Source organism: Colletotrichum karsti, assembly GCF_011947395.1.
Source record: "Colletotrichum karsti strain CkLH20 chromosome Unknown Scaffold91, whole genome shotgun sequence".
Lineage (NCBI taxonomy): Eukaryota > Fungi > Ascomycota > Sordariomycetes > Glomerellales > Glomerellaceae > Colletotrichum > Colletotrichum karsti.
The window spans coordinates 20,027-33,702 of record NW_024065991.1 but is presented as its reverse complement, the minus strand read 5'-3'; the positions used below and the strand labels follow the sequence as shown (position 1 = coordinate 33,702).

General features: G+C 48.2%; 4 protein-coding genes across 4 annotated transcripts; 3 read left to right on the top strand and 1 right to left on the bottom strand.

Annotated features, from left to right (window-relative positions):
* Positions 1–1,648: 1,648 nt before the first annotated feature.
* On the top strand, positions 1,649–2,374 carry CkaCkLH20_13319 (uncharacterized protein; the record flags this gene model as incomplete). Its single annotated transcript, XM_038896029.1, has 2 exons — positions 1,649–1,685; positions 1,836–2,374. 2 exons carry the CDS (start codon positions 1,649–1,651, stop codon positions 2,372–2,374), a joined length of 576 nt encoding a protein of 191 aa, XP_038738671.1.
* Positions 2,375–3,664: 1,290 nt separating this feature from the next.
* Positions 3,665–4,672, bottom strand: CkaCkLH20_13318 (putative transposase; the record flags this gene model as incomplete). Its single annotated transcript, XM_038896028.1, has 3 exons — positions 3,665–3,937; positions 4,007–4,379; positions 4,443–4,672. The coding sequence occupies 3 exons, from the start codon at positions 4,670–4,672 to the stop codon at positions 3,665–3,667; spliced, it is 876 nt and encodes a 291-aa protein (XP_038738670.1).
* An 895-nt stretch (positions 4,673–5,567) lies between these two features.
* Positions 5,568–7,524, top strand: CkaCkLH20_13317 (uncharacterized protein; the record flags this gene model as incomplete). Its single annotated transcript, XM_038896027.1, has 3 exons — positions 5,568–5,685; positions 5,745–7,218; positions 7,284–7,524. 3 exons carry the CDS (start codon positions 5,568–5,570, stop codon positions 7,522–7,524), a joined length of 1,833 nt encoding a protein of 610 aa, XP_038738669.1.
* Positions 7,525–9,127: 1,603 nt separating this feature from the next.
* CkaCkLH20_13316 (uncharacterized protein) lies at positions 9,128–9,515 on the top strand (the record flags this gene model as incomplete). The annotated part of the gene is made up of 2 exons (XM_038896026.1): positions 9,128–9,237; positions 9,314–9,515. 2 exons carry the CDS (start codon positions 9,128–9,130, stop codon positions 9,513–9,515), a joined length of 312 nt encoding a protein of 103 aa, XP_038738668.1.
* Positions 9,516–13,676: the final 4,161 nt, after the last annotated feature.

Genomic DNA, 13,676 nt, shown 5'->3' with positions numbered 1-13,676 from the left:
AAATAAAATAATTAATATTTTTATAATATAAAAAAAAGAGTTATAATAAAAAGTATAAAATATATTAATATTATTATTTATATTTAAATATATATTAATATTATTTTTTAACTATTTTTAAAAGAGTTATTTTCATCTCTTTTCCCTTTTATTTATAGTTTATTAGCTTTATCTTATTAATAGCTTATATTATTTATAATTATATTAATACTTAATTAAAATATATTTTAAAGATATAATATTATTATAAAATATAATAGCTATTTTATTTTATATTAATATAATATATTAGGAAATATTTACTTTAAGTTACCTATTTAAATTAATTAAATTAGTCTCCTTAAGGTTTAAAAGGTCTTAATTAATAAGCTATTATCTCTTATATATATTATTATAGTTTTTAATCTCTTTAATATCTATATTATTTTATTAAAGCGCTTTATATTTCCTTTTAATATACTTTTAAATAGAGAAATAACTTTTAGAAATAAAAGCTTATAATTAAGCTCTCTATTTTTCTTATTTTATTTTTATATAGTTTAAAAAGCGCTGTATATATTTATTTCCTCTTAAAGAATATCTTTTACTTTAGAGGTATTATTTAATTAATTATACTCTTTAAATAACTTTAAGATTATAAATAAATATAATAGCTATATATTAAGCTCTTTAAGTAATATAATAGCTTTATTACTTAAAATAATAGCTATTATTTCTTATTTTTTATAAAAAGAGATCTTATTAAATATAATATTTTATATAATTATTACTTAATTTAAAGAGGGTATTTAGATTTTAAAGAAGTTATAAGTTTTTAAATAATATTTAATAAGATATTTAATATATATATATATTTAAGTCTTAAAGTCTCTTTATTTATAGCTACTTTTATAAGCTTAATATAAAATATATACTTTATAACTATATATATAAAGTTCTCTAAAATAAAGCTATAAGTTTTAATTTAAAGTAAATATAAAATCCCTTAAAAATTACTTTTAATAGCTTTAAAGCTATTTTATAAAAACCTAATTTAGAGATATTTAGTTCTTTAAAGTATATAAATAGTTATTATTAATTTAAATAATAATAAATATTATTTTTATTTATATCTTTAATAAGAGATTAATAGTAAGTATTATTATTAATTTCTTATTAATAACTTTTCTTTTTATTCTTTTAATAACTTTTATAAGTTTTTTAATATCTATTAAAAATATTTTAAATTAATTTTATAACTATAAGCTTATTTTTTTAAATATAATAATATTAAGGATTTTAATAATAATATATTTAATATCTTAATAGATTTTATATATATAGAGGCTATATTATCTTTTAGTTTATACCTTAAATATATAGAGAACTAAAGAAATACTCTCTTATTTTTTACTAAGTAGTATAAATTTAAACTGAATACTTATAAACTTATTTTTAATAAGGAGTAACTATAAAGAGTTTCTATAGCTATTTAATAGATAATTAAAGAGATTTTAAGAGATATATTAAAATAGTTAAAGGGATCTATTTTTGAATAGATATCTTAAAATAATTTAATAAGCTTAAATAGTTAAATATACTTTATATTAGATTTTTATTAATTTTATAACTTTTACTCCTCGTTGGCCGCACGCGTGCCGAGGAGCTCATGTCCCAGGAAGCTACTGCCAACCCCAAGAACGAGAGTATGACGTACCAATAGCTCCCCCAAGCGCAAAGCCGAGAAGATCACGGATGAGATCAATGCATTCGCCGCTCACGGTGACCAGAAAAAGAACACCTCACCCGCCTCCTCGAGGAGGACGTCGTTGGGGAGTAGCGTGACAGCGCCTGAGGTCTCAATGGCGGCCGCATCCCCTACGATGTCAACGCCGCCACCGTCCCTGCCGGTCTGCGCGCTGCCGCCGCCCTGGCCGAGGCTGGCTTCTCCCCGATCACCCGGACTAGGCGAAGAAGGCGACGGACGCTGTCTAGATCTACGCAGACGAATGCGCTGGAGGTCTTCGAGGTTGCTGTTAAGGAGGAGGAAGCACGAAAGCTTGTTGATAAGTACATCTGCGACGATGGTTTCCCCTTCTCCTCGCACAGCGACAACATCACCGAGGACGTCAGGCTTTACAGCGTCGTGCTGGAGGGAAATCATAACCAGCGCCATGTCCGCTTTCAACACTGCCTCCACCACTTTTTGCTCAGCACTATCGAACAAGCGCAGCTCACCGCCTTCGTCTCTCAAACCGCCGATCACATCCTCGCCCCGTACCCTATAGGCCTGACCACCGACACGAGTCTTTTGGTCGCCAGCCCGGCCGTCGGCAATGACCCCATCTATGCCGCCAACGTGACCAACTCCGCCTACCACGGCACCATCGTCTAGAGCTGGCATCTCGCCATGATGGCTGCGGGTGTCGAACGCCAACTCGGCCGCTGCATCGACGAGTCGTCGGCGCCGGAATTCTGCACTCGCGAATGGGTGCACGGAAAGGTGAAGAGGGCGTACAACCACTTGTGGGATGTCATGGACGCCAATCATGGGATGCTGAACCTGGAGGTCTGGAGCTGAAAGTGCGAGGATGAGAGGTTTAGGCGGCATCTAGCTTTCCGAGGAGGCGGATGCGGGTGACATCTGGACCCTCAGCAGCCTGGGCATGATGTTGCTGTCCTTGGGAGCATCCTAGTTGTCCACATCGGCGACCTGCCGGGGGGCGATTGCATCATTTGATCATGTGGAACCCAGAATTGGCGGGTTAAGAGGGGGGGGGGGGCAACTAGTTGCGATCACCGAGAGTCAGTTGTACTGTTGGTTATCACATGGTGGACCGCGGCCTCGAGAGTCCATGATCTCATGCCTGGCGGCGTTGGCAATCTTCCCGGTATGTCACATCGACGTACTTTGGCACAGGTCCGTAATACCAATGAGCTTGTTCTATTCGCTCGCGGTTATGTCCTTCGACGAGATCGAGAACCGATGGAACTACACAAATCACTCAGGCTGACTGGACTAGAATCGTCCTCAAAACCACCCGCTCCATGGCTTCGAGAGCATTGCTCATCGGAATCAATGTATCGGAGCTGGAACTTCCAGCGGTCGAAAGCCATCACTTCAATCTCACTCCCGACACCGCGGAACCGACCGAGATCCGTAGCCAAAGGAGGGGGAGTTGCAGGAATAACCACGCGCGGCCCCAAAAGCACCATCGTGCAGAAAACGTGGCTCGTCCAGCATGTCGCTTCGAGCACCCGCCTGCATATCAAGATCGGCAAGCGCGGGCCGCGGTACAAAAACACTCTTGTCGTAAGTGCTGGGCCAGGTGTCCTCTGGTTTCACAGTATGCATTAGCAGCGCCAAGGGCCAGCACCAGAGCTGTAGAATGAAACAAGTTCATCATACCAACATCGTGGAGTACAGCTGCTGAGAGGTTTTCTATCCCCCTCGGCGTATCCGTACCTCGACCGCCACACCATTTGCAGTATACCATGTGCCCACGCCAGAAAACAGAAATCCAAATAGGTATCATATCTTGGGCCCCAAATCGGCAGCCGCATCTACAGTCCCAAAGTCGCTCTACGCCGTTCCATTTCCCGGTCGGGTCTCATATCTCAGGTTGGGAAACCTGCCGTCCATCAACTAACATCCGTCACCCCGTCATGTCGGTTACGCTGCTCTTCATCGTGTCCGTTGGCGCGTGCTGTCGCGGGGATCAACATCTTCCGCGGCTCTTCGTCGCTTCGAAGTCCGGGGAGTGATGGAATTGTGCAGGCGCTCTTGAAAGGACGAATATGGCTCGAAGGGAATCCTTTTGGAGGAGATGGAAAACTCGGAGCGCATGCCAGATGACTCGTTGAAGTCAGAAAGCTTTCGGAGGAGGGTGGCAGGTATGTCGGCCGCATAGAGAGTGAGGTACAACTCCGTCGTGGGGTCTGTCCGAAGCACGTGAACCTGTTCATGCCAGAGTTAGATCAGAGCCAAAGCAACATGGGGGGATTCGGGACAGTTGACGTGACGTACACGGTAGGATTCGGGCGAAGACTGCGGCCGCACACGCGCCAGAGCACGGCGATTTGACTGGGCAAGGGCGATGAGAAGAGCGGCGATGTAGGGATCCTCGTGGGGATCGTCTGGGATGATTCGGTCGAGACGAAGTCCGTAGAGAGAAGCAGTGGCGATGCTCATCGCGCGTCGGGGTGGCCTTGGGGAACAGATGTACTTTAGAGAGTTCCTGCGCGCAATGCAAACATCCGCGTAGTGGATGTAGGCCAGGCAAGGAATCGTGGATGTCGCTTTCGCTGGCGCAGTGGTTGCTGGTCTCGGGGCCGGACGAGAGAAGACAGCACAAGGTAAGGGAATCTCGTGGGACTCGAAACGGAAAAGAAGGCGTTGCCTATTGCGCAGAAGGAGTTAGTCGAAGAAGGATTAAAGACAATGGAGCCAACTATTTGTTTACCTTGTGAGGACCAGGGAGGCAGAGCTGGATTTCAGGATGGCTTGCACGGCCCAGACCTTGTCTGGAGTCCAGTGCGAGCAGGCGAGCGTAGATATGCAACGAGCATGACGGCTGAGGGAAGAAGCGGATGCACTCAAAGGTGCAGAGGCAGACGTAGATGCCGGGCTGAAGACGGTCTTGTCGGCGCGGGCATCATGGGCGATGCCAATTGCTTTGTTGGTGATGTTCATTGTCTTGGAGTTATCTTCTTTTTTGGGGCTGCATGTGGGAGACAAGGGCGGTAATGGCTGTGATTGGATGATCGGATGTTCTTTGTCCTTGTGACCGTGCTGGTGAACGACCTGGTGCACGTCTGCTTCATGGTGAATGAAGGCGCATCCCAACAGCTGAAGCTGACGATGAGTCCAGTGCAGCGGTTGCACGAGCAGGCGCTCTCTGGGATAAAGTCGAAGGATGGATTTGATTGAGAGTGATGAGCAATCAATTGTATGTTCGCGGGGAGGTGTTGCAGGAGGTGTTGCAGGAGGTGAAGATAAGGTGGACGTCATGGTGGTGGCATGCAGGATGCATACTGATCCTTGTTGTTGAGGTGAGAATGGCGTTGGTAACCAGACGCGATCCAACGTGGGGGGAATTGAGGGTGATTCCACGTCAGCACGTGACTGACTGACGTAAGATGTAATCACGTGATCTGAGGCAGGCAGGGACCTGGAAGGGTCAGTGGTGTGACGCTCCACGTCCCATCAAGTGCCACCTGTGACTGGACTAAGGTAAGGTACAGTACAAGATGGTCCCATAAAGCCCCATATTTTCTCCAACTCGCCTCAACCACAAAATTTACAATTGGTCAGAAAAAAGCAGAGCTAGTCTCCCATTGGTTGAAACCCCGCATTCTTTGTACTGTAGTCCAGTGGCACCGGCATATTGATGGAATACCTCTTGATCCGCGCCCACCCGCTGGCGACGCGAAATTTGAGAGAAGGGTCCTACATTTGCTGCCTGCTGCCTCGCCCGATTCCACGAAATGGAAGCTTCGAATCGAGGCATGAAGTTACCCTTAAACGCCTGCATGCCCTACAACAGGTACTACTGCCTGCGCGCCTTTGCCGGACTCCCAAGGCATCCATGGATCTGTCCGCCCCGTCCCAAGCCAAGATGCAGTTCATCGCGCCCCGGGCTCCGTCACCACCGTCGCCTTCTCGGCACCAACTTGAGATTCCGATGCAGGTCCCAATTCAAGTCTGTTATCTCCCTTTACCTGCACCTTCAACCTTTCCTTTACTGACGACATTCGCGGTGTAGCTGAGCTCGACATCGCCGCAGAACACGACATCCCTCCCGTATATCGCTTCGAGCCACCCCCCGCGTCACGTTGCGTCGCGTGGCGTCGCGTCATATCGTTCACGATGGCCCCTGGCAAGCCCTACTTCGATACTGTTACCTCCGAAACCGTGTACGATCAGCTGTATCGATTCGCCTTTCCTACCGCACTGGATGGGATGAGCACGAGCGGATGGGGCGAGGATCAGTTGGCAGCATGCCGAGTTCTCGTCGCAGCCAAGACAAAAAACAACATGTTGCCCATCCTGCTCAAGAACGACTGCATACCAACGGCAGAATTCCAAACCCTTCTCAAACAGGATCCTACGCCTCCTGAGGGTAACAACAGCTCAGACCGGTCCACCGACCAGCTGCAGCGAATCTGTCAAGGACCCAGACATCATCAGCCACAGACCGAACACCAAAGCGCGTGGACTTATGGCCAGTCGTTGGGCCAACTTTGGGCCAGCTTGGACAGTGTGAAGGCTAGTAGCTTCCACCAGCTCAGCGGCAACGGGCTGGGCGAATTCGAGGAAGACAGAGACGTCGTAGCGGAAGCGCAGACAATCAGTGACGACCTCGTCGAGCCTGATGAGCCCGATAGGGCCGACGAATACGGCGAATACGACGAGAGTGACGACAGTGACGACAGTGACGGTATGGACCTTGACGAGACTGGCGAGCCCGACAGGGCTGACGATCACGACGAGATCGACGAGCTTGACGGCGGCGACCTCGACAAGATTGATGAGCCCGATAGGACTGATGAATCCATCCTGGGTGACGAACTTGATGGCGGCGACGGTAGCATCTTGAACGAAGGCACTGGAGTTGTTGATCTCCACGACAATCCTGCTAACATTCATGGTTCATCTGGCGGCGACTTTTCGCGCAAGCGCAAGCTGCCCGAGGTCAATAGCTCTCCGCCGGGCCCCCGACGCCGACGGTCCACAAGACAAGTTAAGCCGCCGCATAACCCAGGCTACACCCCTTCAGATCAAATGCGATTCTCGTCGAGCCAAACCTCGGCGCATCCACCAACCTCGGAACCCGAAGTCTTTTACGGCCCGCCAAGCCCCAAAGCTGCCCAAACGATTTATCCCGAGACTCTTACCGTTCGCCTCATCTCGTCATTCATCAGACAAGCTCTTCCCTGGCTACCCTCGCAGAACAGCCCGGAAGCTGACCCGGTCGTCGTGTTTGAGGATGCCCAAGCTACGTTCCAAGTCAAGCACGGCGAGATCAACTTCACGTCCCGTGACGACGGTGGTCTTGTCATCTACTGCGAAGGCCGGCGCTGCGGTCGCGTCGCTCTCCTTGAGGCGAAGAGTTTCGTCGACAGCTATGTGGAAGGCGAACTCTTGCTGTCGAACAAACGCTTCGGTCAAATGGTCGGGGAGGCGCTCGCGGCGAGGTTCCAACAAGACCCTGGTGTGTGGACGGGACCTGACGGAACGTAAGTGCCATGACGGGATGGATCTCCAGGGCGGGACTGACATTCCTCTCTCTCTCTCTTCACAGAATCATCGTCATCGCTGCGGTTCGGCATTACCTCCGCTTTCTGCAAGTGGGCATTTCGGACACGTACCTCACGCAGCTGAAGCGGTATGCGGGAGGCGGCAACGACGCCCCCACCGAGTTCATCCGCGTCGATGGCACTCGCTGGTTCGACCTCGCTAATGCGTCCGACCGACGATATACCGTGCAAAACCTAGAGGGGATTGTGTGCTTAGTCCGCAAGGGGTTTAGCAGGCGAGACTAGGCGATGGGAGGTAGATGAGGCCTGGTGGATGTGACATAGAAGCAGCGGCAGTCTCCTTGCGATAGTTACTCAGCGTGGTTGTAACGAATGGGTGTGTCCTCTAGGTCAGGTTGTGTCTAAGCCTGGAGGGAACGTCGCAGTGTTTCGTACCTGTCTGTCATCAGCTAGCCATTATGGAGACGTTTGGGGGAAGAACATGAAAGCTCGATCGCTTTCTTGTTGCATTGATCTGGTCAGAGACTCGTGTCGGCACAACTGGGGACGACGACGACGCAGCTGTCGCGACGGCCAGAACAGGCCGTCTCTCCTATGCCTGGAGTACTCACACTCGCCATTTGCCCAACGAGGCAACGCTACGCCCGATCTTGCCGTTACTTTTGGGTTGGTAGAGGTCCTCGTCAGATGCAGAGTCTTGCGGTTGATAGGCCTGGATGAAGATCTCGGGCGCCAAAGCGCACTATGCACCAAACGGCTAGCCCGCAAGACCAGTTGTAGTGCTTCACCGTAAACACCGTGAATTTTGTCGCCCACGATGCAAACATCCTGCCCAGCTTTAATGCTTCTTACCGGTGGGTGAGATCATCATTCTTTGTGTGCAATGTCCGGCGTGGTTCCCAATGGGCTAATTGGCAATAACCATCCCGCGATCTCAAGATTGCTCAACCCTCGCTTCAATTCATCGAGACTTGCCTCTGTCCAGCACATCCCAGGAGTATTCGGGCTTTGGCTCGGTACGAGCTCCAAGTCAGTATTTTGATACTTGTTCCAGATTCGCGCAATGTTCTTCCAAATGTCCCTTCGCATCATTGCGTCCGATCAATCTTCAGCTTCCTCCTCAACAATCTTGCACACCGATTTCGCGCAAAGACCATGCCGTTACAGCGGGGAGCCCCTGAAAGCCCAGCGCCTCCCGCACCTGAACACTGAAATATCCGGCTACTTAGGTACCTAGCTCTGGATCAGAGTACTTAGCAATCCCACCTTTCTCCAACGTGGCCCCGCTTTATCTCAACCACAAAATTTACCATTGGTTCAAAAAAACGTTTGACCTCTGTTGATTGGTTGCAGCCCACGTCAAAAGTACTGCGGGATAGGTAGCTAGCGAAAACATAACAACGGGCATTCATTACATCATTTATCACAGCGGCGGCCCCCAATCGATCCATTGCTCCAACGTCACCGCCCACCTGCTTCAAGCCGCGGTTTTTGACTGTCCACCACCACCACCCGTCTTCCTCAAGAATCAACCTGTAGGCTGCGAAAATGGTTGCTCCCACCCGGCGCGCTTCTACAAAGACGTATTCACGCCGCGGCAACCGCTCTCTGACGTTCGACCTGGCCGCCAACGCCAAGAGGCCTGCGACCACGACTCTCTAGATCGCGAAGCCAACTGCTGTGGCCAAGACCACCTCGACCAAGAAGACGAAGAGCAGCGCCCAGGCAACGCCGAATGCCAGGGCTGTTAGCGATGCAAGTCCCGGCTTCACGAACAACAAAAGTGTTCCCACCACAGAAGGCGCGTACCCAACCTCCCAGCCCGTCCGCCCGCCCGCCTTGCCTTGCTTGGCCTTGTTGCGGTTCGCTCTCAAGCTAACGCGCCATCATGCACACCACAGACTACGACCAAGACGACGAACTTGTTGACTGGGAAATCAATTGCTCGTCGCATCGCGTCTTTCTCCTCGCCCCCCGCTCGACCGACAAGTCCCGACGGTGCGTTCCCGACAAGACGGTCCAGCAAAGGCCCCCATTGAAGCTCGACGGACGCATACTGGCGCACGTTTAACAGGCCTCGCGAGCAGACGCTCAACACCGATCTCTACCACGTCTTCGATATCCTAGCTTACGACCCTTCGCGCGGTGCTCTTCAATGGGTTGGCTATGGAACCTCCGAAGCCGATATAACACGGGAGCCAGTCAAGAAGGTCAAACAGATGGAGCCTGACCTGATGGACGAGTTCATCGAACGAGAGGGTTGGGCAAGGAGCTGAAGGGTCTGCCCTAGAACGGCTGCTTGCTGAGTGCATCAGCTTTCCGGCGCGGAGCCCCGGGTTCCCCCACACGACGCTCTTGCTCGCGCGTCATGGGGTTCCAACACGAAGCTACTCGGCTTGCTGGTATTCGTGGCAAGACCCCGCCTACCGTGTGGGTTGCCAGTCAGTTGTTCAGTAGGAGGATATCCCGGACCTGTCTTCCAGTCTGCCACCGGATGCCGGAGTTGGAGGTCAGTCGAGGTTCAGCACGAGCTGCGCCCACGATCGCATTCGAGAGCGTTTGCCGCCTACATCGCCGCCCTCTTGTGACCCGGCGCCTTGGGCCGTGTCACAGCATCCGGGATACATAAGAATGCGGCGGACAGGCTATGGAATTCCTCAGTGCATGATGTATGGACCGCATGCATGCAGGACGACCTACTGCTGGACGAACTACTGCTGCGCAAATCACAAGAACGACGAACTACCTGACCGACCAGCAATGTTGGCGGAACGACACAGAGATATGCCACTAACATCATCACCATGTCCACATCAAGCTGTCGGTCCCAGGTTGGATCCCAGAAGGGGATTTGAGACTCGTTCCCGACTGCGGGGAGTCGGCATGGCCGTCATTGACCCCAGCGAGCGCCGTCTTTTAGCCTCAGGAGCCTACCGTCATGAGGCGCGCAGGAGGAGTTGATACGTCGAGGCTCTCCACTGGCTCAAACACATGGAGCTTCTGCAAGAGGAGCTTGCCTTGCTGTCCAGTCTCCCCGTACGGTCGGTGGCCCGCTGCAGCAAAGTTCATGGTGATGCGGAGACCAACTCCACGTCGCTCTCGAACGTGGACCTTGAATACGGCAGAAACAATTGGCGCCACATCTGCGAAGGGTCGTGTAGGGTTTCCGACAGCAGCATGCGGTACCGGCCCGACATCTCCAGCCTCCCAGGCGCCCCTGGGGGCCACCGCACCGCCTCGGAGGCTTGGCCAAGGTAGCTCAAGCCAGTACCCGCGTGTCAATCCCTCCAACTGCCGTTAGACGCTGCCGGCATCATGCACTCTCGCGCGCGGGGTACCGTCAAGATGACGCCGCCGCCCTCGCCTCGGCTTGCTTCCAACAGGTTCGCCGCTGTCCAAGGCTTCAGAAACCTGCAAGGGTAGTACGGCAGCACCGCCGCCGCCCTCGCCTCGGCTTCCAACAGGTTCGCTGTCCAACGCTCGAGAAACCTGCACGAGTAGTACGGCACCGCCTCGAAGCAATACAAGGGGACTTTCCGGGTGGTGTTCGACAGAGATGTTCGGATGCGCACGAGATCGATGCGGAGATGGTGCAGCTCCTGGACATGGACATGGAGGAGTCGGACTATGACTGGTGAAGGTGGTTATGGAAGATCTCTGACGATGGCTTCTTCGTTTGTGTCCGTATTCACCGCTTCTTCTCCGTGTGTCGTTCAATATGTCATGTTCCTATTGGGATACCACACTGTCGTCGAGTTCAATCAAGTCAAGGCGGCTCCGTTTGGTTTGCCGTCGATTTATCACGGCATTATCACCGAGACTATGTCCACGAACCTTCTTCCTGTTCTTCATTCCTATGATGTCTGCCTTCTTCGCTCATTCGTGTCGTGACACCTCTACGTTAGCCCCTTCGAGTCCATCCATCCTCCGTACGCCGTGACTCGCTGCGTCAAGTGAGCAACCCTGGTCAAACCTGTCGTCTCCTCGGTGACAAGCTCGGCCGGCGATGCCTAGCCGACCCGCCAGACTTCCAACGGCATTGTTATCTTACGGGGCATCCCGATCAGACCCAGTCTCCGTGGGAAACTCGCCATCCACGCGCACATCACGCGACACCGGCTTACCGATACCTCGTCCGATTTGCACCTCGGGGAAAGTCCCACGCCACCCGTTCAAGTAACCGAGAAGGCCCTCCACGAAAAGAGACGTCGTGCGCTCTTGCGACCTTGGAGGTGTCGTCTCAGCAAAACTTGGCTGTTTGCTTTCATCAGGATGGAGTTCGAAATACAGGAGACGGGCACCGAGGTTCCCCAATGTGCTGTTCTCGACTGGTTGTCAGAAGAAGGCATTTGCGGCCAACGGCGAGCGGTGGATAACGATGGACGACGCCAGCACCTCACGATTTGGATGTTTATTGCAGCACAAGCGTAAATAAGCAAGTCTCCGTTTGCACCGTCCGTTGATCCGGGCTGACGATGCGCCACAGGGTAACTGTTTTTCGGGTTAAGAGGAGGCCCCGGGCACCCTCTCACGCAAGTGTACACGCCCTTCGATGTAATGGATGCTTAATGATCGTGTTGTAGACGACGGGGCTCGATGTTTCTTGGATACATTGGTGAAAAATTGGTAGATGTTCAAGATGCACATCTGGATTTAGCACCGCTTCTCGGCACAGCGTTGATCTTCCGCTTCTCCTCTGAGCCAGCAATTATCTTCGCGACGGGATTCTTCCTACATTAGTTAGCTAGCTTGAGTTAGTTTCCGTCCTGGTCAACAAGAATAGTTGCCACAGTCTCTGCACGCCTCAACAGGTATTTCCAAAACCCTGGGAAGAACTCTTCCACATTTGCATGCAGATCCCATCGAGTGCGGCTGGACTGCACCTAGTACTTACTGGTCCCACTTTTCCCCAACTGGACCCGCTTTAGATCAACCACCAAATTCACCATTGGCCCAAAAAAAAGTCAGGCCTCTACCGATTGGCTACAACCCCACACTGGAAGTACTGCAGTCCAGCCAGCCGCACTCGATGGGATAAAAGCACATTGAGTATTCCGTGAAATGAGAGGAGATAAATGAGTCGGAGTGGTGAGTGATTCCTTGAGGTTCTATGAGGAAAGCCTATGGACGTCAATGAGGCATTACATGAGCAAGAGGATACTCAATTCGAGGTGGTTCGAAATGGACCTTGTGAATTGTGGTTGATCCCGCGAGTTTAATGTCGTTGGCTCTTCCCACTCCCAGTTTCCCATTCCTGTCCCAAACCTCGAATCTTCGACCGGAACAAGCGAAGCGATGCAATGCACGCCAATTGCCTGATTATGCATCAATCGACGGGAAAACATCAAGCCAAAGACGAATTGGGCGTCAACTAAGTGCAGCTACTTCAACGCTGGCAGAGTCCAACCCCTCACCTCACTTTGCTTCACCGGAAGCATGCCGCTTCTAAGGCCGCGTGGGGCGCCAATTTTGCGAAGCGGCCCGGCCCGCCGAAGCTACGGGAAGTGCTGGCAAAGGTTTCTTCAGAGACTGCAACTTGGCACGCTATCATCCGACTCATTGGTTCAAACTGCTAAGCTTTAACAAACAACCAGCAGCACTTTAGGAAAGCCTCAACTAACTATTATTTATTATACTTTAAATAGTTTTAACTTATTAACTTTAAATCTTAAACTTTAAATGTTTAGCTATTTAGAAGAAGCTTATAAATTATTTATAAATAAATAAATTAATATTAATCTTTATAAATAGCTTTATTTAAACCTTTTTATTATTTAATTATTTTTAAATAAATAGATTTAAGAATAATTTATAATAAAAAAGATTTAAATAAAGTATTTCTCTTTAAATAAAGTCTCTAAGTCTTTATACTTAAAGACTTAAAGCTTAAGTTTAAATATTACTTTTTAGTAATTAAATCTATTATATTATTAAGCTTATTAAGAGATATACTAAATATTATATTAAGAGAGAAATTTAAATATAATAATAAAGAGATTATAAGAAAAAGTAAAAGATAGATATTTAATTTAAAATAATAACTAGCTTTTTATATCTATTTAATAATATAATAGAGATATCTTTTAACTAAAAGACTATAAAGATATTATTATAAAGAGATATTTATTATTAAAAGGTTTAATATCTTAATAATATATTAAAGTTATAATTATTATTATATATTAATAATAAGGCTTATTATTTTCCCTCTTTTTATATAGCTTTTATATATAAAATATATATTTAAAAATCTTACTTAAGCTAAGTATATTAATATTAATTTTACTATAAACTATACTTATTTATTATTATATAATATAAGCTAAATAATTAATATTATAATAAATATACTATAAAATAGAAATATTACCTAGCTCTAAAGGAGCTTTATATAGTAGTTTATTAATATAAGTTTCTTAATTCTTTAATATAATTTT